Raw genomic sequence first — 26,707 nt, 5'->3', positions numbered from 1 at the left:
TCAGCCCTCTGAGATAATTTTAATCAAATGCATATGTTGCGATGATGCAAACACTCGTATTCCAGGCCGGAAGGTTTTTACTTTCGTCAGTTGCATGGAATATTGCCAGAACGTGCAGAGGTTTTTAACATTTCCTCCGGCCACTCACAAAGATCATTATTATTTGTTTTAACTCTCATCTTATATATACATAATAGTATACGATATTATAGTCGATCAGGCGCATATTGTAATGCAATAAAACAAATACAATACAATGTTTTAACAATATTATGTACGCCTACAGTATATAAATATACATTTAAAAGTTTTAATGAAGTTTGTAGGTTCACAGACGAGTGAATATCAACACCAAGGTTGTTCAATTCTAAGATACGTTTTTGTTATATAATTCAGTCCAATGTAGACCATTGGTCAGCATGGTTATCGATAGCTCTTAAGTATACAGTGCCCGCATATTGACAAGCCAAAGATCATTAGTTGAAAAGATAAATCTTGGATGCAAAGCACGGTATCACAAAAAAAACTCAAATTCTAATAATGACCAAAAAAGAATAAAAGCGTTCTGTGTGCACTTGATTGATGATAGGATAAACAGAGGCCTAACTTGTTAAAACATGGTTCAGGGAATACTATAAAACGTGCCAGCCTTCATTAGATGGTACTCTATTTCGATTAACACTAATTTGTATGTTAGGCCTTTCGTAAAAAGATGATGGCCATCCGTAAGGTTTTCCATCCTACCATGGATGAAAAAAAATTTCCTCCATGATCCAACCAAGGCAATCTAAAAACGGGAGTTTATCTGTGGCTGCAACACGATCAGTTCCACGTCCCTTACCAGACACCGCTCGCCGCGCAGAGAATATGTACATGTACAGTACTGTTGATATTTGTCGCAGCCAGATATAAGATCAAAGGACTGTTAAATACGAGTTCCTATCTTGTAATGAGACTGCCTTGGTCCAACCTAAGTTAATAGGCTTCACGCATCTAACACGGTTATTTATTCTATCATTGGCCTCTCCTTACAGATATATCCAAATTTTCAGACAGACACCAAGAATATTATTTAATATCATCGTCATTGTTATTTATTGTCGTCGTGCCTTCTATGTTACTGGTAGTAAACACACACACACACACACACATTCATTGTTTATTTTATGTCAACAATATTTTATGAGTATGGTCCATTCAGACTCAGCTGAGCAATAAAGTTTGGCACAAGACCTATAGTGTGTAATGTTGACACTGTTGACAATGTAGACCTAACTATGAAATAAAAATTTATATTCATTTTTCATACAATATTAATCTCGTTAAAAAAAAATGTTAAAATCAATAAAGAAAGACGTGTGTTGTTTCCAATAGCGCGTTTTATCTATACACGAATAATAAATGGGTGCTTTTTTAATAAAAGTAGGGGTTTCGTTTTAAGGGGTTTTATTTTCTTAAGCTGGTATGTTTCTTATTTATAACATTTCATCACCAACATAGCCTCATACGCCATTGCGCGTGTTTACATCACAACACTGCAGTAATCAACAATGTGATGATGGCCGACGACAATTTCGCTGATGATTCGGTAATCCCGGATTATCGATTAAGTAATAATAGAAGACATCTAATTTGAAATATTCGTTCTATTAAAATAAATATGTAATGTTGAAGGCACTATTGATGAGGGTCGTGAATTGCGGTTATAAACAACAACAACATGGTTGATATATCTTGAAGTATGACACGCCAAATAAGCAATAATTCAAATTCAAATTGCTTTTTAAGAATCATCAACCTTAATGCATACACGCGTAGGCCTTCCGTCAGTGTTAACCAGTTTGATTAGAATTGTCATATTATCATTTTGGAAGTAAGCCCGAACACGGTTGTTCCGGGTTCTGTTCAACAAAAGTGTTCAAAGTTGTAGTTAATCTCATTATTGTTGATTGTATTAAAGTAGTGGGCTTATTAGTGTAAGACAAAGTAATGCATTCGAGCATCACACTACTAATAATAATAATAATAATAATACCACATTTATATAGCGCCCTTTTCATGAGTAATCATGCTCAAAGGCGCTTTACAAGCATTATTACCCCAGTAATATAGGCTGTCTTTGCCAAACGATGATAGATGAGGAGTTAGACAGTTCAAATATCCCGGACCTTTAATGTAACAATGCCGTCATAGGTCATAACTTAAGCAGAGTTTTAGCATGCGCATCTGTTAACATTAATTGTACATACTCAATATGGCGTTCAAATGAAAACATTACAGAACGCATGTAAATGTGGCCAATCAGGATGACCTCCGTTCCGCTTCAAGGATTGCTCAAATACTTGCGTTGCTTTGTAGGTTGCGTCGTCAACTAGAGTTATGCGTCAACCAAGCTTTGTTCCTAGGTATGGTATACGCAGAATGTGTTTGGAGAAAATAAAAACATGTGTAAAGTGTATACATCAAACGTGCCGACGCACGATTACCTGCCTTTTGTATTTAATCAGGGAGCTAATCTTCTTGTTCGTCATCAAATTCTGATCGATTTGCAACTTCTGATAAACAACAACAAATACATTAATTGAAGAATATTGTTGTCGTATCAAAAAAGTTCAATAAATTCACCACGATGCATCATGAACACTGACGATACTATTAGAGGAGACGCGTGTGCGTTTTCATCGGTCAGTTTTTGTAGGCCTTCTCTTTGATGTTTGTTTGCTTGATATAATGGTTTTGTATGAGGGCACTGGTAATTATCAAGCTTATTCCGGGTGTACATGATAAGAAGGAGCTGTAGGTCTAATGCTAAATTAGACAACTGGCACCTGCTGTATCATAGAAGTTGTTTTTAAAATTAATGAAAAGTTATGGACGTAAAATCAATGTGGCACTGTATTTAGGAATTTTCCGATATAAGTTTTACATAATACACCATTATGATTCTCAGTACCGTATCCAAATGTTCTCATAATTTCCGAATTAAACAAGAGACAAGTTGGTTTAAATAATTCATGCGTGAAGTGGGAGGAGCAAGTATTCAGCTTACCTTGTCTAAAGAAAACAATACTTGTTAAACCGATGTCAAGCATTTATACACCGACCTTACCTGATGGTAGAAAGTAATAGAAAGTCAATTAGTGACACCTGGCAAATTACTCTTATTCAGTGACCTTAGCCTATAGATCCCTGAAACCTAATAAAGTACTAACATTATAAAGCTATCAATCCAATGACAATAAGTTAATTGATATTAATTACGCAATCGCAACTTTGCAAAAACTGTATTATTGTGGGTATTCTATAGGTCCAAACTGATTCTTACATTAGTACATATTACCTCTTAGTATTTGGGAATATGTGTCATGTAACCCCGCACAATAGTTATGATGGTCAGTTGTATAGTGTTTGTGTTTCACTGATGATCGATCGGTCAGAGTACTATGTTGTCTCTCATTAAGCTTATGGCAAGTACAAAATAACGACAATCGGCTAAATTAATTTGTACTTTATTTCACATCTGGCTTGTAATAATAACATAACAATAGGAATGCCTCCAGTACCCGTAATTAACCAAGAGTAGGCCTACCAATCTTTCTCCGTCGTTTGTTATGCTTTTTATGCATTACGTCATTTTATTAATTAATCATGCATAACGGAGTGTAACTAGTGCCATCACATTATCGTAAAATGTCATTTGATACCATTTATTAAAGGAATGTGATATTAGTTACTTGATTTATATCAAGCTTGAAGAATATATACATTTAATATAACGTGGGGATTATAAACTATTATATTTGATTTATTTAATTCAATTTTTGCACTATGGAAATAGGGAATACCGAGATTACATAACTCTCTTCCCTGTGAGTCGGCATTGGTACGCCAATACTGCCATAATAAATCCAGACACTATTTAACGAATCGAACAATGATATAATATGAAAAATATCACGACCTCGTTTAGTAGGTCAACAAATGGTTTATACATTTCAAAAATAATTGTTAGATTAATCATACGGTTTCGATTATTGTTTGCTGAATTGATTTTTGTTTTCACTCCAATAATTTAAACTAGGAAGAGTATGGGTGTTACGCTAATGTGAATGGCCAACTACTCGGAAAGAGGTCGCCGGTGAAGGTTGCTTCAAATATAGAATTGTACAAGGACTGCCACGATCACCTGGGCTTGTATATTTTTGGATAAAGTTGTATATCATTTTATGGTATAGCGGAAAGCTGACGTCTATGGGCGGCCATTAGGGCCAAAATAGACAAACTTTGCCGTACGAACAATTCCGCTCCCGTAAGGCAAACTAATGGCGTTAAAGACATAATTCCTCGAGTGACAAACAAATATTGCCGTACGGACACACACACACATTGCCATATGAACAAATTGCCGTATGGTTAAATTGGCGTAAGGACAAAAATTGGCGTAAGGACAAAAATTGGCGTAAGGACAAAAATTGCCGTAAGGACAAAATTGCCGTAAGGACAACAATTGACGTAAGGACAAAAATTGGCGTACAGTCTAACTACATATAAACGTTGAGGGCAGCATAGTATTTTAAAACCACGTGACTGAAACCACTCTGTGTCCAGTCCTGGGGATTAACAACATAATCGATCATTGAAGGCCTGTGTCAAGCCATGTCTTATTTATGGTTTTTATGGTATTAGAAAATAAATATTTGTGAGAAAACGGCGGATTGCTCCTGGGAGTCACTTTGGTGGGATTATACTAGGGTACCTCCTTAGTCGTCCAGTATAGGCTAAGTAAGAGTAGGACCGCTGGTCCCGTTTTTACTCGGCATTTATCTTTTAAATCTGAGTGTAATAACTCAATTACGTTTTTTTATATATATAGTGAAATTTGATACTGTATTTGTGAGAAAACGGCGGATTGCTCCTGGGAGTCACTTGGTGGGATTATACTAGGGTACCTCCTTAGTCGTCCAGTATAGGCTAAGTAAGAGTAGGACCGCTGGTCCCGTTTTTACTCGGCATTTATCTTTTAAATCTGAGTGTAATAACTCAATTACGTTTTTTTATATATATAGTGAAATTTGATACTGTATTTGTGAGAAAACGGCGGATTGTTCCTGGGAGTCACTTGGTGGGATTATACTCTAGGGTACCTCTTTAGTCGTCCAGTAAAAGTTAGAGTATGACCACTGGTCCCGTTTACTCAGCCCTCATCTTTTAAATCTGAGTGTAACTCAATTACGATTTTTAATATTATAGTGAAATTTGATACTGTATTTGTGAGAAAACGGCGGATTGCTCCTGGGAGTTACTTGGTGCATGGATTAAAGAATAGAATAATATTCCTTAATCCATGCTTGGTGGGATTATACTAGGGTACCTCCTTAGTCCAGTATAAGTTAGAGTGGAACTGCTGGTCCCGTTTACTCAGCATTTATCTTTTAAATCTGAGTGTAACTCAATTACGATTTTTTATATATAGTGGAATTTTATACTGTATTTGTGAGAAAACGGCGGATTGCTCCTGGGTGTCACTTGGTGGGATTATACTAGGGTACCTCCTTAGTCGTCCAGTAAAAGTTAGAGTATGACCACTGGTCCCGTTTACTCAGCCCTCATCTTTTAAATCTGAGTGTAACTCAATTACGATTTATTAATATTATAGTGAAATTCGATACTGTATTTGTGAGAAAACGGCGAATTGCTCCTGGTAGTCACTTAGTTGGATTATACTGGGGTACGGTACCTCCTTAGTCGTCCAGATGTTAGAGTAGGACCACTAGTCCCGTTTACTCAGCATTTATCTTTTAGATGAATATGACTTGGACAAGTATACCAAAATGACTATAGTTGAGAACAGTGTTAAACGGTATCGTACATTAATGTTATTTGTTGTATTTTATTAAGTTTATCCTATTCTTTATCACTGTGCTCAAGTAGACCAAAATGACTATAGTTGAGAACAGTGTTAAACGGGATCGTACATTAATTTTATTTTTTGTATATTGTTAAGTTTATCCTATTCTTTATCAATGTTCTCAAGTATACCAAAATGACTATAGTTAAGAACAGTGTTAAACTACATCGTACATTAATGTTATTTGTTATATTGTTAAGTGTATTCTTTATTCTTAATAATTGTACTAAATTATTAAGAAAGAAACAGTAGTAAGCATAATTCCCCACTCCTACATTAGCATGGTAGGACATTGTAATGGTCGCAGGTGGCTCAACTTTATTTATTACTGCAATAGGATGGACATGGTCCTACTACCACCTTACCATCCAATGGGATTCCAGTAAATTTCCTTTAGGGCATACTACCATGCCAATCAGAATTCAGTAATTAAATGAATGAACCCCTTAAGTTAACAAGGAAATCAGCCTAGCTATCCGAATATACCAGTAGACTTCGTCGTACAGTCGTACTGTGGTAATAGTTGAGAATTCTCAATAGTCAATTTGGTATATTTTATATACCTGGCAGGACTGGACACAGAGTGGTTTCAGTCACGTGGTTTTAAAATACTATGCTGCCCTCAACGTTTATATTTAGTTAGACTGTACGCCAATTTGTCCTTTCGCCAATTTTTGTCCTTACGGCAATTTTTGTCCTTACGCCAATTTTTGTCCTTACGCCAATTTAACCATACGGCAATTTGTTCATATGGCAATGTGTTTGTGTGTCCGTACGGCAATATTTGTTTGTCACTCGAGGAATTATGTCTTTAACGCCATTAGTTTGCCTTACGGGAGCGGAATTGTTCGTACGGCAACGTTTGTCTATTTTGGCCCTAATGGCCGCCCATAGACGTCCACATCTGTGCGCAATTGAGCCATGTTGCGCTGCATGACACGTCTTATGCCATTAAAAACCTTTGAACAATCACAAGCTGCCAATAGAACATTGGGTGTGGTTTAAAAAAAACTCAATTTGTTTTAATAAAAAAAGAAACAACAACAAACTGTTCATCATAAACGAATTGAAACTGAAGAGTTTCTTCTGCAAAACTGGAAATATTGACTGTTTGTTATTTTGTAGTTCATCACTGCGGCCTATTTCTCTTCTAATTCTCTAAGGTTTTAATTAGGAATTTCGTGTATTCTTCGCATTGTGGTTGGATATTAGCTTTATTTTGTTTACGTTCTACTTTGTCTTTGTGCCCTTTCCATGTATCTAAACTTTACTGATCCGTGTCGTCGGGCCAAACCAAACAAAGAGGTGGAACAGTAAAATTCGGGTTAAAACTATTTATACATTTTTTCAACCTACACGTTCGTGACCAATTAGCACGCCTGGTACAGAGGCCTAGTAGAGTGATTCTGCTACCATATTGAATGCAAATGCCCATTTAATACTAGGACGATAATGATCTACGATATGTTGTTTATTCAAAAGACAAAATTATATTATAAAAATGATAAATTTATAAAAAATATAGAGATCATAGAAAAGGTTCTAAATAAAATTTATCAAAGCAGGGTGAAATGATTGACAGACGATATATTATAACTCATGACATTAAAATATCAATTACAGTATTTGATTTATATCATTACCTTGGCTTCATATGGCGCTAAATGACATATGCTACCGTACATTTGTTTTAATGAATTCGTATAATCAGGGAGTTGTCACTCCCTGGTATAATTAAATCCATTACACTGTCGTACGTCAAAATGGGTTTCAGGCATCTCTCAAAGTAATATTGCTCTAGTGTAACTATAGTATACATTAGATTATAATATGAAAAATCCTTTAGGCCAAAATTTAATCAAATCTGTATATTATATTTAGGCAAAACATGTTTCAAGTTCGTCTGGGATTTAATATTTTTTTATATGAGGTATAGTAGTTGTAGCTTGGTGGTACCATGGTCATGGCTCAGATGTCATGACCTTTTTTTCTCGGGACAAAAAAAAAGTGCCAAAGAATATAGATTTTATGTAAGCATCTTGTATTTTGTACGTTTGTCTGTGAGGATTTCCACATTTACGAAGGATAGTGGATGAATTCGCTTATCAAACTCGATATTAAATCCTAAACAATAATAAAATAATAATAGTTATTGTCATGGACCAACATGATGGTTAGAATGTCCAGTTTGTTATTCGGTCGATCGTCGAAAATTATACATATTCAGGATTTTTTTTTTATTTTCGTCAATATACAAATGAGCAAATGTTAACAACCTCTCAATCGAGACTTTATTATATAATTATTATTAGTACATAGTTTTTCTGCTGTTAAAAATAAAATTATCGCCGATAGTAATAGTTTTTTTTTTTTTTTGTGTTACATAATAATCATATGGCCTAATAACTGTACTGTTCCCTGTTGTAAAATCGATTAGTATTACTAGGAAAAATACTTTGGGCTTTATGTTACCCTTGACCCTGTAATTAACCCTTAACCCATGGTCAGGCCGAGCATATACTTCTCTTGTCCGGCTTACATGTGTCGTACAAGATATTCTACGACCAGAGAGGGCTGATACGTTGTAGAACACATTCAAAACGTAAACCTAACGTTAAATGTGTATTTTACGCCACATGCACGCGTATGACACGTCATATATGCCAAAATGTTGATTTTATTACGAATATTTGGTTTGGCACAACACGCTTTCGATCATCTCAACATCTAAAACCTAGAGTAGGCCTAATATAGTATACAATTTGTACTGGTAGACAATTACAATGCAAATGAATACGAAGGCACTTTTTTATGTTGGTTCATGACCTTATAAACCAAACCATAACGATAAACAATAATTAAATTATAATATGTATTGTTAGAAGTGGCTTTTAAAAAGCACATGTAATAAACAAGAAGACAATCTTTGCTGCTCCAATGATACTACCAATCTGACCCGCACGCCGCGCCGCAGTAGACTCACAGTATGCGGTTTATGATCATAAAAACTTAATTATGTATGAAACATAAGGCAACGAAAAATGAACATCAATTATGCAAATAATATAATAAAACCACAATTGCAGCTGCAGATTGTTTGCTTTCTGTTTATTTTGTTCATAATTGTTAGAGACTGTGCGGTTCTAACGTTAACGTAGAATAGGTAAATTCGCGTTGAGCCACACGTAGTTTCTATTTTACAAGATGCCCCTAAGAGCAGCTGCATGTTTCTTGCAAGCGCTTGGGAAATTACGTGGAACCAATGCTATTAATTGCCCTGGTGTGGAACCGCTACGAAGTTTACAGAGCGTAGTAATAAGCTGCGCATGTTTACAAACCAAACCAGTGACTAGGATACCAGGGACGGAATCGGGTCGCAACCGTTTGATTTGTGCGTATTCGCGTATGAACAGGAGCATCTATCTGTCATCTAGTGGTACTGAACATATTATTAGTCAATGACTAAAATACTGTGTGCGCCTTCGTAGATAACCGTTAAGCTTGGTTTCATCGCGTCGCGTGATTGGTCAAATATTGCTTGCGTTGCGCTCACGTCCGATACGTCCCTGTGGGATAATGCTTCCCACTAGAGACGTAACGTAACGTTAGTCGTTTGACCAATCCGATGGATTATTCAAACTTTCTCTTTTCGTTGGTCAACTTGCTTGAGTTGTAACCTTTAGCGATTGATTCCTAGTGTGAACCACGCTTTACTCTGTCGTTTCGTGCGCAGTACCGTACAGTAGTACGTTATTTTAGCATACATAGTTGCTAAATGTGATACCATATATACGGCGTTTTATATTATTCGACGCATAATTGTTATCACCGCGTTGTATGTGGTTAAGCCTAACCTCCTTCAATAAAACACACTGACTGTGTACGCTTAGAAGTTACCCTCGTTTTCCTAGAGAAATCTGTTGATTGAAACCTGCCACGAATCTGAAATCAATTTAATTGGATTGTGTATAATATACCGTGAGCAGTGCATCATTGCTAAATAATTTGATTTTGTCTCCGTATTTCGCAATGATACTTCAACTGCTGTTTATTTAGATCCAATTGGCATTAATGTCACATCTAGTCGGTCTTTTTCGATGCACCAAGCCACCTGCCAAAACATGAATTTCTCCTTAGATTTAATAGCTTTCTTCTATCAAAGTCATATAGACTTAAATAAAATGTATTTATATATTTACTTTTATTGCTTTTATGTTGCCTATGCTTGGTATTTTCTACGCTTATTCTGTTCAATCAAGTGTGTTGTTTGTTGAACTTATAATAATCACAATATAGATTAATTATTATGGTGTTTAGAAAATTTACGACACACAGGTAAAATATGAATGAAGTTTTTTTGAGCATCTGTTAATCCTGTTTTCCACTAGGCGAATTTATTAGCGCGAACCGAATGCGTCTCATGTGTAGTCATATCTCCATGAAATTTTTAGTAGATTTTGAACTTGTTTGGAAGACAACACTTTCGCGCCCAATCATGTCACTGAATCAGATCTCAATTCGAACACAGGCTTTGATATGCAGTGTATGGTGCGATATAAATACGCTATAATTGCCTTAACTATTCATTAACGTTATTACTAAACCCAAATAAGCCGTGTGCTGTGTTTTATTAGAGAAATACATTTTAAATATATTTCGTTCTTACGTACTTTCAAATATTAATTGCAGTTTCCAAACAATGTTTAATTACAGTCATTTCCAGGTCATTACAATCAAATTAAAATTGTTCAAGCAAATCCTATTCATTTTCTGGTACGCGGTTCGTTAACAAATATACGTATAAGGCCTAACAGGCACCACGCTGTATTTACTTTCAAACCTTGTTCATTTCCATTTAATTCTAATTGATAAGAGGCTCTTTGGTCCAGTGAATCATTCATATTATGATAATGGTTGTAGCTTAATAAATAAAGTGTGTTTATGCCACAGACTTTTTTTTCCTCAGTGGATATGCCTACTAATTAGTTCTAATGGTAAATGTTAATTATTTAGTTCTATAAGAACTAATTTTCTCCCCGGCTAGTAATTATTGAAATTATTATTAGTAAATATTATTTTTATTTTTTTTGTGTATAAAAACAAATATATAATGAAAATGAAGCTCATTTATGTTATTGTTTGAGTGCGCGCGTTGTGTAACACAGACGTGTACACATGATTTTAAAAACCTTGTTGAAGTTAAGCTTACCATAAGTATAATTGATAGTCACTTATTAACGTTTCTGTGTATATATATTTATGCTGATTTTATTAAACACTGTCTCTAGGGCCTCGCTATAAAATTCAGTGTGGTTACGGGGTTTTTATGCGCAATCAGTGAATGTTCAAAATCCTAGTGATATGTCCCATTAACGTAATTAAGGTCACGTCTGTCTACACTCAAACTTTTTGTAACAAAAAAATGTGGTGTGCCCATATATGGACATGATGATGTTATATCACTACCACATTTGGGTATATCACTACCATATTTGGTGACATCACTACCATATTTGGGCACATCACACTTTTTTTTTGCCAAACTAGCTTGAAAGTGTAGACAGAGCTTTGTATTACAACACCAAGTATATCTTTCTCATGTAATTGGTTGATTTGTATCACGTGGCTTTGAAAGTTTAAAAGTTTTGACAAGTCTATCAAACCTCTTTGAATAGAATAGTCAATCTTATAAGGATATTTCCCCGTTCAACTCATAACATTAAGGAAATGCGCGTGCGCATCATGATGATAGACCGTATATTATAGAAAACACTGAAATCTCGAGTTGTTCATCATTCGATGTTGAATATTCAGTACAACACCTACTGCATTTGTATTTCAAGCACATATTCCCAAGCGTGTTCGATGGGCTTTAACGTACGTTGCATATAGTTGGTGAGATTTAACCTGTCTTGCTAGTTTGATGTATATAGGTTTCAATGGCATATTTGCTTCGTTTGAATATCAATATATTGTAACACACCCTTGTTCACTTGCCATTTGGGTGATTGTCACGTCCCATGTATTCATTTATCCTTTATGATTTGGTTGGGGGATGGGAGGTAGTTTACAGTGTGTCGTCTGTAACTATTTCGTCAAATTCCGAGCGTCGTTGGATTTAGCCTTAAGCTTGGTTCCCACTATGACGTAAGTCGCAACGCAAACGAATTGACCAATTTAAGCGATGGTTTATTCAAACCGTTTCTTGTGATTGGTCAATTACGTCCTTGCGTTGCGTTCTAGTGAGAATATGTTTATGTTATTTTACGCGAGGTGGAACATTTTTCTCCGTATTTCACGCTTCACGTTTATTATCCAAGAAAACAAAATGTCCGCATGGATCTTACAAAAGAAAAAGTGGTTGTAAGTCCCATTACAAAATGACAACAAGTAAAACGTAACCTACAAGACTACATCGTAATAACAACAAATTTAAAATACATAGAACCAACTCATCACCAGAGATACACAATTAACTTATCTTACTACTGATGTCTTAAGATGTATCTAGTGACAGAGCAGAATCGGGTGCAACGCGGTAACAACGACAATAATCTTTTAATCAATTCGATTCAATTTTTCTTACATTTTCTTGAAATGAATATTCTATTTTGTATCTGATAAATGAATATGTAATTGATAGCTACATTCTAATATTGGCATGTTATTGGGCGGCGTATACTGCCAGTAGTTCTTTTTACATTTGTCCTATACTGTACATCGAATATAAAACGGCTTCGATTATTGTATTCCTATTTCAACATAACGTGTGAAAACTAAACCATTTCAGAAAATTAACTGAACATTTTTTATTATGTAAGTGTAACTCTATAATGTCACACTATACGTAGATTATCACACCTGCAGTTTTGGGTGCGTTGAAATAATGGTATGATGAACCACCAGTCCTAAAAGCCTGGACCTATATTCAGTGGCATGAGATCTACCACGTTATAATCAGTTTACAATTGTTCCTTTGTGATTAAACTTTATTATATGATGTTAAACACGACTAGAATGACTTCCTTGGTTCATTATCTAGGGATTTTTTAAACGTTATGTTTTTCTACAAGGGAAGTAGTTCATAATGTATTTCCATCAACTATGTTGGTATTTTAATCTTTTAAAAGTCGAACAAAATTGATGTTAACAACTGTATATTTTATATTAAAGCTTGATTTTGTATGTCGCGAGGAAACAAACCAATTCAAAGTTACGATGTATTCATTAAACGTGTCAGTTAAAGCAGGCAAGATAAAAAACATGTAATTCACAGTTATGTAGATTTCATAACGTCCATGATATTTAAAGGGACAGTGAAGCGAAAGCGGGGATTTATAGTGTTTTAACAGTACGTCCAACCATGGAAATAGGGCAAGGACACTCCTAATAAGCTTCCTGTGAAACGAATGAGGCGGATGTTGAACACTCGTGCAACCCCCCATCCCACCCCCACCCCTGTGGATTACATTATTAAGGAGACATCCCTAAAAAAGGGACACTTCCTTTTGAAACGAATGCCGAGCAAATAATGTTAATAACGTCCACCTTTCCATGGCACCTCTGCGTCATACAAGGAACATCCATATTAAGGGACACTTTGTCGGTCCCCGAAGGTGTTCCATTATATGTGTTGTTTTGCTTTATGCTAAAACAAATAATTATGCATGTAAAATGAATGTCTTAACTACTGATGCAGTTGAACATTAGTAAAATTATCCTTTTGGGTGTTTTTTAAAGAATTTAAGGCAAAAATGCAGGTCTCATTTTTGTGGTTAAACTAAAGCTCATTTTTGTATTTCTTGATTTCGGTAGTTACACTTTAGTGTTAACAAGTCTACTCTACCACGAAGGAAGGAATTGACCTTTCGAGGTCAATTCCCCCTTAGTTAACCTCTTTAGGTAATAAATTAGTAACTCGTTATTAATTTGTAACGAATGACTGATATAACAGGTTCAATAACCCCTTTGTATTCTTCTTATCGTAAATTTGCTGGAGTGTTGCTTATATATTTGCACATCTATTAATAAAACATACAACGAAAATCATTAAGTCAGTTGTTTTGAATTTGAAGTGAAGGACAATAATGTCGGCATACGTTCTCGTAAATATAAATTGTGCCACTGGCAGATTGCGTTGTGGGTGGATATAGCATGGGTTGAAGCAGTTGTGCTACGAGTGAATCTAGTTGAGCTACGACTAGATTTAGTTGTTCTACGTGTGGATCTAGTTGTTCAACGACTAGATCTAGTTGTTCTACGTGTGGATCTAGTTGTTCAACGACTAGATCTAGTTGTTCTACGAGTGGATCTAGTTGTTCAACGACTAGGTCTAGTTGTTCTACGAGTGAATCTAGTTGTTCTACGTGTGGATCTAGTTGTTCAACGACTAGATCTAGTTGTTCTACGAGTGAATCTAGTTGTTCTACGTGTGGATCTAGTTGTTCTACGAGTGGATCTAGTTGTTCTACGTGTAGATCTAGTTGTTCAACGACTAGATCTAGTTGTTCTACGTCTAGTTGTTTTACGAGTGGATCTAGTTGTTCAACGACTAGATCTAGTTGTTCTACGAGTGGATCTAGTTGTTCTACGTGTGGATCTAGTTTTTCAACGACTAGATCTAGTTGTTCTACGTGTGGATCTAGTTATTCAACGACTAGATCTAGTTGTTCTACGAGTGGATCTAGTTGTTCTACGAGTAATGGATCTAGTTGTTCTACGAGTAGTGGCTAGTTGGTCTACGAGTGGATCTAGTTGTTCTACAAGTAAATCTAGTTGTACCACGACTGGATCTAGTTGTGCCACGAGTGGATCTAGTTGTTCAATTGTGGATCTAATTGTGCTACGAGTGGATTTAGTTGTGCTACGAGTGGATCTAGTTTTTTTAAATATAGTTTTATTATTATAAATAGAAGTGGATATAATAATAAATAGCGTTATGATTATGAGTGAAATAGTTGTTCTATGGTTGGATCTAGTTATGTTAAGAATGAATCTAGTTGTTCTATGGTTGGATCTAGTTATGTTAAGAATGAATCTAGTTGTTCTATGGTTGGATCTAGTTATGTTAAGAATTAATCTAGTTGTTCTATGGTTGGATCTAGTTATGTTAAGAATGAATCTAGTTGTTCTATGGTTGGATCTAGTTATGTTAAGAATGAATCTATTTGTTCTATGGTTGGATCTAGTTATGTTAAGAATGAATCTAGTTGTTCTATGGTTGGATCTAGCTATGTTAAGAATGAATCTATTTGTTCTAAGGTTGGATCTAGTTATGTTAAGAATGAATCTAGTTGTTCTATGGTTGGATCTAGTTATGTTAAGAATGAATCTAGTTGTTCTATGGTTGGATCTAGTTATGTTAAGAATGAATCTAGTTGTTCTATGGTTGGATCTAGTTATGTTAAGAATTAATCTAGTTGTTCTATGGCATGGATCTAGTTATGTTAAGAATGAATCTAGTTGTTCTATGGTTGGATCTAGTTATGTTAAGAATGAATCTAGTTGTTCTATGGTTGGATCTAGTTATGTTAAGAATGAATCTAGTTGTTCTATGGTTGGATCTAGTTATGTTAAGAATGAATCTAGTTGTTCTATGGTTGGATCTAGTTATGTTAAGAATGAATCTAGTGGTTCTGCGAGTAAATATCTATAGCCATGTTACGGTTGTGTCCAATTACTTACATGGATTTCTTACGGGTAGATGTCGAGTGAAATGATTGTGACCGGGTAATATAAATTATTATTATTATATAATATAAGAAGTGTTCAACATAAAGTAGGCCCTAGATGGTTTCCTTGGAATCCAAGTGACCTGTAGCCATGCTCAACACAAAGACAGTCTTCCGAGTAGAATGTTATGTTTGATGTACAGTTCGTTGTTAACAAAAGAATTGAAAGTAAATACACTCTATAAAACTAATATTATTCCTAAACATGAAGTACCCAATATGTATACAGTTTTGAACCGTATTTTACGAGGGTATCGTAAAGTATCGATCTTTTTTTAATGAAAACAGTACACAAGTCGACGCAACTACTGACAGATAGTATTCAGTAGCTGGATAAACCGAACGATGAAATCGATCTAATAAAATATTTTACAAATTTATTTTTGCACAATAAAAGCTTGGAAATTATCATATATTAAGTGGAAATTAAATTCCAGGTGTTTTTTTTTATAAAAAAAAACGAAATTCTAAAATTATACGTTATTATATTTCTCCTGAACCTCATGAAACAGCTAAATGTTCAAGTTATAGCGTGTTTGACTATATTATTATTTTTAATATACCTTTCAAGCTTTCAACCTACTTTATACCAAAATGTCAAATATTAGGCCTATTGCTTTTGTTTTGGATGGATGGCGTCATCCGAATGTTGATACCCTTCCCATTCCTCTTAAAAACATGTCGCATCGGGAAGTAGGCTCGTCAGTTTGGGGTAAGTAGGCCTAAGTTAAGTAACAAGTGCTAGCGTGTGTCCAAAGGGCGCGGCTACTTAATTCCTTACATATATTTTCAGTACAGTTGGTTCTATTGTTACAAGTCCATAATTTGATTTCACAGAACGTTTCCCTTGCGAGCCATATTTAAACAATCGGAAGGTCATGAACCGGTCGTTTAGGACCATGAACTGTTAATATTCGAGTTATTAATAAAACTCTCTTATAATGACGTATGTTTTTTGCTTGTCCGGAGTGTATTGTAATGTATTATGTTCGGTTTATGTCCATGTAATTTATGTGAACATGTGTTACCTTTTATAGCTTGAATTTTAGCTAAACCATCTCTCTCGTGAATCCAACGATGGACCAAACTAAACATTAATTTGAGGTCAGACAAGGTTGGCGATATTAATGTAACGATTATTACCCCTCTACCGGGGGTAAATGACGTTAATAAAATATCCTTATAGCTTTAAAATATTTTAAACATGAAATTTTATAATTTGTGTTATTACTATTATTTATTAAGCACGCACACAAAAATCAATATGAGTCACTGGTGATGATATAAACGTGGATCATTACATTAATGTTTCTCAAAACATTCCGATTGCATTCCCAACAACCTGTTACCGTCCGATTTAGATACCTTGTCTCGTATCCGAAAGTGGCTAACGGCTACGGCACCTAGTTCTCTGTATGTTTACATTTAAATATCCACAACCCCAATTATGAAATTTAACCAGCTGAAATAAACACATTATTTAGATAATTAAAATTGAAAGTATACGAAACCAAAATAAACAATTTTCAATGAAAATGTAAATATGATTAAGAAAAAACAATCAATATTTATATTACTTATTGATCTATTCAGTGTGCATATTTATAATGTAAATATAATTAAGAAGGCAGTAATAGTATTAATATTTAAATATCCTTTAAATTGTTTTCGCACTCTCTAAAATTTGCGTAATGCTAAAAAATTCCCACAATTACCTCTCATACCGATATCGAAGACCTAGAGTCTAGGTTAAAATTATTGTGATATACACTTAACGATTTTAATGGAAAATTCTAATTATAATATAGATTGACAAGAAGAAGATGTGTTTTAATATTCATCGCTAAGTAGTAACCTTGGTTGGTGTTAATTTAACGTGCCTTTTAAGTAATTTTCATTCTTAAAGTGTAGCTCCGGGTTAAAATTGATTTTTCTTTCGATTTATATATTTATTTCCTTAAGAAAAGTGTCTCAAATTTACATAACCAGAGTCCACTTGTGGTGAATTTCCAATCCTTTAACACTAGAAAAACAGTTAAGTGGCACCACTTTTAAAAAGGGACTTATTTAACTACGCTCGTTCTGCTTTACCGATTTCGGGAAAATATAGTATGATTTATCAATGTGGTTGCAAAGTTTTGTATTAAATATAAATAAAGAATAGAATTTTAAACTCGGAGCTACCCTGCTCGTTCTGCTTCACTGATTTCGGGAAAATATAGGCCTATATGATTTATCAATGTGGTTGCAAAGTTTTGTATTGATAAAGAATAGAATTTTAAACCCGGAGCTACCCTTTAAGCTTTAGCATACCGACACACAACAAAAAGATACAGCGGGTACATACAGCAATAGCATTCGGTGCTGTTATACGCCTGCTAACAAAGTTCGACTTTATGGTCATTTTAGAAATAATCACTCTATATAGAGAGACGTTTACGTGTTGCGTGGTAAAGAATTAACTGTGTGGGTTGCCTGAAAAAACAAAACAAGGGTTGACCTAACACTCCATAATCATATAATATATGCATAAATTAAAATAGGAACTTATGGTGTACATGTGTCATTTTCCGATGGCTCATTTGAGTTTTTAAGTGAAGACCACTCATCAGCACCCGATTCCCTATGCATTTGTCTCCACATGACTCGAACCATCTGCCAAGAAAATGTTGTAACACAACATGTGTGCGTCGGTTATATGCGGTACATGTATCAGGTAATGTTAGTTACGAGATGGTTATCGATACGATACCATGTTCATTTGTGTGATGCTGTATCATGGTATTTTGCTATATACTTTAAAAATTTAGAATCGACCCCTCATTGCAACTCGCGTATCGTAAATTTCTATAATAGTCTCGCACACATCATAAGTTTAAAAATAGCCGAGTTGGATCGTTTTTCATATAATACAATTATTCTGATAGAATTCCCTGGAATCAGACAAGTGCCCACAGCAATGGAATTTCACTTAGCTTTCATTGTCATGTAGCTATACAATACATTACAATAAACATCAATGCATTTATTATAATGCACTATAAATAGATTTTCAAAAATCAAACGTATAATATCTTAACCAAAAGCATTGCCATTTTATCTTATGATATTTAAGCATCTTCGATTAATTGACGATGGCAGACTAAATAGATTCACAAAGTATTCAAACTGCATCACGTGTTACCTTGAATTATTGAAATCACCAGAGCCATATTCTATAATCTGTAGTCAAATATTCACCTCTAATTTAGATCCGAATCCAGCCACTCGCTCTGTGGTTGTATGTGATGTAACGACTACTTATAAACAGTAGCTCCAAAAATTAGGCAATTCTACTGTATTTAAAGGGAACGTGCGATTGACAAGTACAACTTTAAAACCACATCTGATATGGTATTATTTAGGCCTATCTGAAATTTATGAAAAATTAATGTTCGCACTTTTACTGTCACACTGTTGATTAATGTGCAACAATTGAATAGGATAATCGTACTTTGTCTAAGAAAATGATCATAAAATACCGCTACTGTGAGATTAGAGGTACAGTAATCGTTTTTTCGCCGCAATGACACCGTCAATTCTCTGCGTTTGCGAGTGAATAAAGTTCTAATTTCAATGAAGGAGATATCAATACTAATATATATTAGATACATCTATATATTAATACAAATTAACCTTCTAGAAAAATTTCGTTTAATAGTTGCAAAAAAACAAAACGATTCTACACAGACGAGATGAATAACTATAATATTATTATTTATTATAGTTCTTTGCACTACAATCGATACCGCTTATGAATTTGTTTATACCTTCGAGTCACATTCTCTCGGCAATGCACCGTATCCGTCATACACACTTACTCCCTTGAAGATGCTAATATCAGAGAATTCTCCGGCGGCCTGTATTACAATTATTGTAGTTTTAACTTTATAATTATTCAGAGAACGGTTGATGCTAACTCCCTGGGTGAAATTTGTAGCAATTTATTCGAGCGATGAACCATCTTGGTTCAATTTCCGATTGGTTTCCTATAAGTTCATAGTTCATTTCAAAGTTGTCCTCATTCCGCTCCCTCTTCTTTTTTAGGTCTATTCGATTTTATTAGGGACACCATACCTTAAAATAATAAATGAAAAAAAATTGCCTGGTAAAACGCTGAACAAAAACACAAGAAAATCTTCAATTAAATGGGTTGGCTGTAGTGTTAAAACATATTTTATCGTTCCACATGAAAGTGTTGTGTCCATTTAATAATGGGAAAGCCTGTCTGCTGTATCGCATCTTTCTTGAGGAAATAATTTCATCTGGAATTATTTTTCTCGGTAAAAAATTTTGATCCGGAATTATTTTCATCGGGAAAAAGTTCCTGCTGCAATATTTTCCTAGGGAAAGTGTAGTTCAAGTGAAAATACCAAATTAACCGTAACGTTATTTCACGTATCGAAGAATGTTGCATACCCTTTGGCAAATTACGACTTACACAATTTATTTATATCCCGCATTTTCTAAATACACACTGGCAACACAGAATTCATTTGGTTTGTCTGTCGAACTGGAAACGAGTTTTAGGGATAGTTAGTACCTCTGTAGATAGATAAATTTATTTGTTGTATACTACGAATAAAGCTATCTCTATAGTAGTATACTAGATATATTTTTAGGGCTCATGTCAAAATTATTCTGCTGCAGTTACTGCAGTATAACTAAACATTATTTACTCTCTTATATTTAAAAAATACTGACCAAAATACATAAAAAGTGTTAGAATATAAACAGATTAAAAAAGGGAAAAACAATCAGGCAAAAAACAAAACAAACAAAAACACACACGTTGATTGCAGTGACTGCCTTTTAAACAAACTAAAACCATATACATTATTACAGTAAAAATGTATAGTTACTGCAGTAAATGTTGACATGATCACTGTACTTGTAAAAATGAATCAGAGTTTTGCTTAGTATTTGCAAGGAAGAGTGAAATTACACTAATTTCACTCTTCCGTAATATTTGCTATTTTAGATTTCTTAACGAACCCACAATATGGTTTTTGTGTATAATAAAGGAAGCGAACCGCTAATAATACGTTCACATTACCATCACCATTGGCATTGTTATCAAGTTATTATCAAAATCAGATTACCTGATAGTACCCGGTATTTTTTTACTGCAGTCTCTTCCGATGATTTCTATTAATAGATCGAATGAATAAAAAAGAAATCGAAATGAGACTAAATGTCTATTCTGTAACAAATAACGTACTTTAAAAAGATTACTTAGGCTAAACCGTTACAAAGGAAATTATCTAGTCCTGTGTATAGTACATACATAACAATACGAAATTGTTATATAATATTCCCACCAGATTAAATAAAGTTTAAAATATCGCTGCCGATTGGTCAACAAATCCAGCAATCAACCACGTAGGCCCCATATTTATTTAGTTATTTATTTAACTATCGTTCAAGAGGGTGGGTGACCCAGCCAGCAGAAGCTGATTTTAAGGGGCCCTCAACAATACGACATAAAACATAAAGTAAAAATATATTACAATAGTTAAAATTGAATAAAGAATAAATATATAAATGTAAATAGAAAGGCAAAAAAGGAAAGGTCGGGAAGATAAAAATTTAAAAAGTGTCATTATTATATAATATTATAGATTACAACTTGATATGTAATATTGACACTGAAAGCAATCATAATTATATGCCTACACACTTTTCCGTTATTCTATAATCTATTATAGACATAAGGCATATTCATCAATTCACACATTCCGAGTATAAATAACCGAGGCCCTCGTTACCGTCGAGCGTATGTTAAGTCGCACTTAGTAATAATCGTGGCACTTTGTAATAATAGCAGAAAAGAGTGAAATTATTTTCATTCTTCCATGGTAATAGCTATCGCACTTTTCATGTTAACAGCGAGTAACATGTGTCTTTGGGTCGTAATGTATTTGTATTTCCAAACGAAGAAATAATTACTGGTACAGTACTAGTTAATGAATACTCCACACTTCTTTTCATTGAAACAGGGTGTTTACTGAGCTCTGTTGAAGTAATTAAATTATAGAAAGACTTCAGTCAATATACGATGCCATTGACTTTCTTGTAACAACACGGTATAAAACTATACTTCATGCTAAACCGTACGACACGTTATAAACTACAGCAGCTCTAAATGCCAACGAGTTGAGTGTGTTTTTGCTTTAAAAGATCATTTCTTACCCACTGGCATTTCTTTAATTTATTATCGATAATATGGCACTTCCTAGAAAATGCTCCTGGTGAGGCGTTTCATACATGGATAAACTGGAATGCCATTTTGCTCTTATTGGACACCCCTCAAAATAAAATTGATGGGTCCATTTTTTTACTACTTACATAGCGGAAGTATGGGTTTCATACCGTTGTGGTTTTGCAGAGCATCTTTCTTATTAATACATGGAATGAATTGGCGGTCTCAACACATTTTCGTCAAATGGAAAAGGGACAGATGAGTATACTGTAAACACCCGCCTCCTTACTTCACTTTAGGTAAAATAAAATCCACAGCATGCATAGCATTGCCGTCTCTCTTGATTTGTATCATCAAAGTATAATATTCTGAAAACTACATACTTGTACAGTAAAGGTAATCATGCTTGTTGATATTACTTGATTAAAGCACTCTCTGGGTCTGATCAATAATGTTCTGTATTCTAAATCTATCTCTTAACGTTTAATTTGTATATGAGAAACTTAATTAACGGTAAATTAGGTGTTATAAACCTTTTGAAATTTGAGAAAGAAGAATAGATTGATATAGTTTCAATTTTTTTTTCTCTATTATAATCGACTTAATCATAACTTATGATTATCAGTTTCTACAAAATAACAACATAAATCACTGCTTTTATCATAGTTTGTATTATATCGTTTCCAAAAAACATAGTCCGACAGACAGACAGACATCACATACTTTAGAATAACTTTATAAATTCGAGATTAGGGATCATCTCCGGTATGTTGATCATCTCCGGTATGTTGATAGTAGGCGCTGCACTATGGCCGATGTGGGTCTCCGTAGAGGACCAATTAGAATGTCTTCAATTCACAGTTAAATTAAGGAAGATTATTAATACATATTTTCATTTAATTTTTAATCGTCAAGATATGTTTGGTTTTGTAGTATGAATGTAGTAAATATTATTGACTTTCAGCTTCATGCAAAAGTCAGCCGAATCTGGGAACCTGAACTCAATATTTCTCATTGCAATCATTCCTATAAAAATAGCTAGCGCAAACAAGGTGTAACCTTTGCACCCTAAGTAGTTCTAGAGTAAATATGAATAACTTCAACCACTAACTATTTGAATCTTAGTTGTATGAATTTAGTAAATTTTGCTCACAGATCACTATAGACTATCGGGGATATTTCAATTTTAAAAATATCACTGGTGGAATGATAATGGAAATGATGAAGTTACTAAAAGTGGCGAGTTGGGTACCATATTGATTGTAAACAAAATGTATTTCTCTATGTTTATGCATGTTGTAGAGTTATAAAGAATTTAAATAAAAGCATTTAAAATAACACAATTTTCGCTCGTATAAATATTGGAAAATTAGCGCCTCCAACGGTTTATTATGATTATATACCGTACCCGTTTACGCTCGTACACGTAATTTCCCTCTATTTATCTCTATGATTAAAAATGTTTACGAATGTGGAATCAGTGCTGGACAATCTAATATTCTACTGATTAAAACATTCTCATTTATTGTTATAATTTAAGAAAGGATTTATTTTATTTGAATTACTTTATGGCCTACTTGTAGCCTATTGTATCATATTTCAATAGGAAAATAAAATAATATTGATTTGATTGTACCTCTACAGCGCCTACAACCTATTTTTATTCTTAAATTAGCCCTCGGAACACCTTCCATTCGTTTACTAAAGATTGATAGGAATCAATAACTTGATGGCCTACTTTCATTAATGCAAGTGAAAGCGGAAAGCAGCAGGACATTGAATGTTGAGAGGAGTGGCAGTAATTGTTATTTTCCTGTGGTACTTTTTAATTCAAAATCTAAATTTTAAATGTGTTGGTTAACATAGATAATTCCACGCGTTAAGAGTTCAATTCAATTAAATTTCTTTATTGCTGCAAATGCCATCAAGGGCTAATATCCGCTTAAACATACATCATAGAAAAATATACATATTTACATTTGAAATTTAAACACATACAAATTATAGTCATTACTATACTGTGTAGTTATTATTTATTTTAAATTATTGTAATTATTGTTATTTTTATTAGGCTATTGTTATTGTAAAAATATCCTATGCATAAAGGCAGTATCCACATCTTATCAACTACACAGTTGAAGGATGGATGTGTCCTTATTATCTGTTCGCATTTCAACAATTTGACGTCCAAATTATTCTCATGAGGCCCTCACAACCCCATAATAATGCATTTAGCTATAGCTTGAAAGAATACAACCGCGTATGACGTGACGTAAGTGAACTGTTAATGCTAAAATTAATGTTATCACTTAGTTTATTTTAAAACTGTATTTTGTTTTCAGTAGGAATAGTACAAAATAGTTCGTCATACTTTGTTTCTGAACGGTTTTGGCGCTGATCGCGTCCCATGGGGATAATAAACAGTTTTCCAGATTTAAAACCCGAGCATTTGCACAGGACTCGAATACCATAGAATGGTAGGATGTACAGCAGCCTGGTGTCGCTCGTTCTTTTTGTGGCACATTTTAATATGAACAGTGTATTATAGTATGGATGACCATGGTATACAAATATAGAGCGGGGTAATAAGCTCTTCAAATCAGTGGCTGATTAATTTATGAAGAGGAACATATTTTGTTGGAGAGCATATTTTAATGAACACCATCATTATGCCTCATTAATGTTGTCGACATTCCTTCGAAGCACATATTGATGTTGAACCAATAAAAACCTCCATGGATTGTCAAAAATAGTTCCAACGCCTCTCTCCTATCTACCTCCCTGCTTAGCTTGGTTCCTGTTCGAACGCAACCCAAAGACGTAAAAAACACAACGCGTGATCGGACAATTATTGATTGCGGTGCGCTTACGTCTTTCCTCCGAGTAGGAATCAAGCTTTAAAGTTGGTTCCTCAGACGCAATTCAATAACGTGTACACACAACGCAGAAAATGTGATCAATCAAAAGCGAAGGACTATCAGAACTGTTGTATGTGATTGGCCCATTTAGGATGTGCTTTGCGTTGCGTTGCGTCCAGCAGAGAAACCACACTATGTACTCATACATTCATTACAATATTATAACTCAGAGTATGTATTTTAAAACACGGTGCACCACAGTAAATGGCATAGCAAGATATTTGTACATATCTTTCAATCATATAGTGTATTTGTATATCGTGGATAGTAAATATAATTACTTCTAAATATAGAAAAGTCAAGTGTTCATTTCGTTTAGATTGCAGGGTTCGGTATCTTATCAATGAGTTGCTTGCTAACAATATCATCATTGGTATCGTCGCGAAAGTGTTTTGACGAATTACAAACTACAGTACGTACGTCCCTCGTTCCGTCGTATAATTTAATAACATAGCTTAATATACTGTGCTGTCTCTTGAGCTGGGGCAAACTATATAGTAGTTTCAAAAACCTGTTTAACTTCAGGAAGTATGGGGCTGTTTAGTTGGAAGAGTTGGGATCTCAAGAATTAAGCAATTTCAGTGCTCTAATAAATTGGCACTTTATTAAGCTATTTCGGTGCTCTAGAGAATTATGTTCGTATGAGAATTAAGCTCTTGTATGTGCTCTGAAGAATAACATGTAGGCTCTTTTTGGTGTTCTGAAGAATTAGGCTTCTTTATGTGCTCTGAAAAAAATATGCTTGTTTAGGTCCTCAGAAGAATTTAGGCCCCTTTATGTGCTCGGAAGAATTAAGCTCCTTTGGGTGCTTAAAAATGACACTCCCGCCCTATTCACATATTCATGAAATAGGGAACCTAAATCTGCTTGATATTATAGAGGGACTACCATTTTCCCACATCCGCAAAATAAGAAGAAATTGGTTATTAGTATAAAAATATATTTTTTTTCATCATTACGTGCAATACAGTATGTACAGATGATTCGACTGGTGATAGGCCTACATTGGTCCTGTTCCGGCTCAGTTATTTACCCGGGTAAATAAGAACTAACCTACCCGGATAAATAGCTAACAGTGAGTGTGTATGTATAGTTAAAATGTGTATGGTTATTTGTTATACAGCAATCGTGATAAGCTTTGCCTTCTTTACTAATCATAATGTGTTGCATTGTATATTTCAGATTGCTGCAACTATCACTATCGCCTTGTCTTCTGATGGTACATTCGGTGAATACAATGTCTCGGATTTACTCACGGCACCCACGGATTACGATAATGAAACATCGGATATACTCGATGATCATCAGTATACTGTGGAAGTTCTAGCTCCGGTTGTACAGGCATATTTAGATCAAGAGAACTTACATCCAGAAGACGAGAATGCCCAATTTACAACATGCACATTGTGGAAAATATATGAAGAGCAAGACCTAATAGATATGCAGCCAAACGGAACCGAAGGTAGTGATTGTAAAAGTATAAGTAATCGGAGGGAGGCCTGTAATATTGTGATTTAAATTAGTATATATAGGGGCGCTATTTAAGTATGGACATGGATCAAAATAGGTTGAAGATGGGTCTTTAATTGGAGTCGTGGTGGGGAGGTTCCATAACCTCTTCCATGAATATGTTACCATAACTTTCTTTGTTTTGGAAATTAAGATTAACACTTTGGCGTCTGTGGTCAGATACATAACGGGTAACATCATCTTGCTCTCATACTTAGGTCGTTACTGTCCAAGTTTGTATGACAATATCACATGTTGGCCTCCAAGCCCTCCTGGTGAAGTACGATTGAAATGCCCAAGAGTCTGGAATGGCGTCGCATACAAGTCAGGTAGGCAGGCCGTACGCTTTGGTCTCTCCAACAATCCAATCACGACTCTCATGTATCTTCTGTTGTACAAT

General features: G+C 34.5%; 1 protein-coding gene across 1 annotated transcript in view; it reads left to right on the top strand.

Annotated features, from left to right (window-relative positions):
- LOC140056641 (corticotropin-releasing factor receptor 2-like) overlaps positions 1-26,707 on the top strand; it is a 43,979-nt gene that overhangs the window by 9,632 nt on the left and 7,640 nt on the right. The window contains exons 3-4 of the mRNA XM_072102083.1: positions 25,981-26,260; positions 26,526-26,636. Coding sequence (XP_071958184.1) covers positions 25,981-26,260; positions 26,526-26,636 — 391 coding nt within the window. The remainder of the gene's footprint in view (positions 1-25,980; positions 26,261-26,525; positions 26,637-26,707) is intronic.

The sequence above is a fragment of the Antedon mediterranea genome, chromosome 1 (genome assembly GCF_964355755.1).
Source record: "Antedon mediterranea chromosome 1, ecAntMedi1.1, whole genome shotgun sequence".
NCBI classification, from domain to species: Eukaryota; Metazoa; Echinodermata; class Crinoidea; order Comatulida; family Antedonidae; genus Antedon; species Antedon mediterranea.
This window is presented reverse-complemented; position numbering and strand designations above follow the sequence as displayed.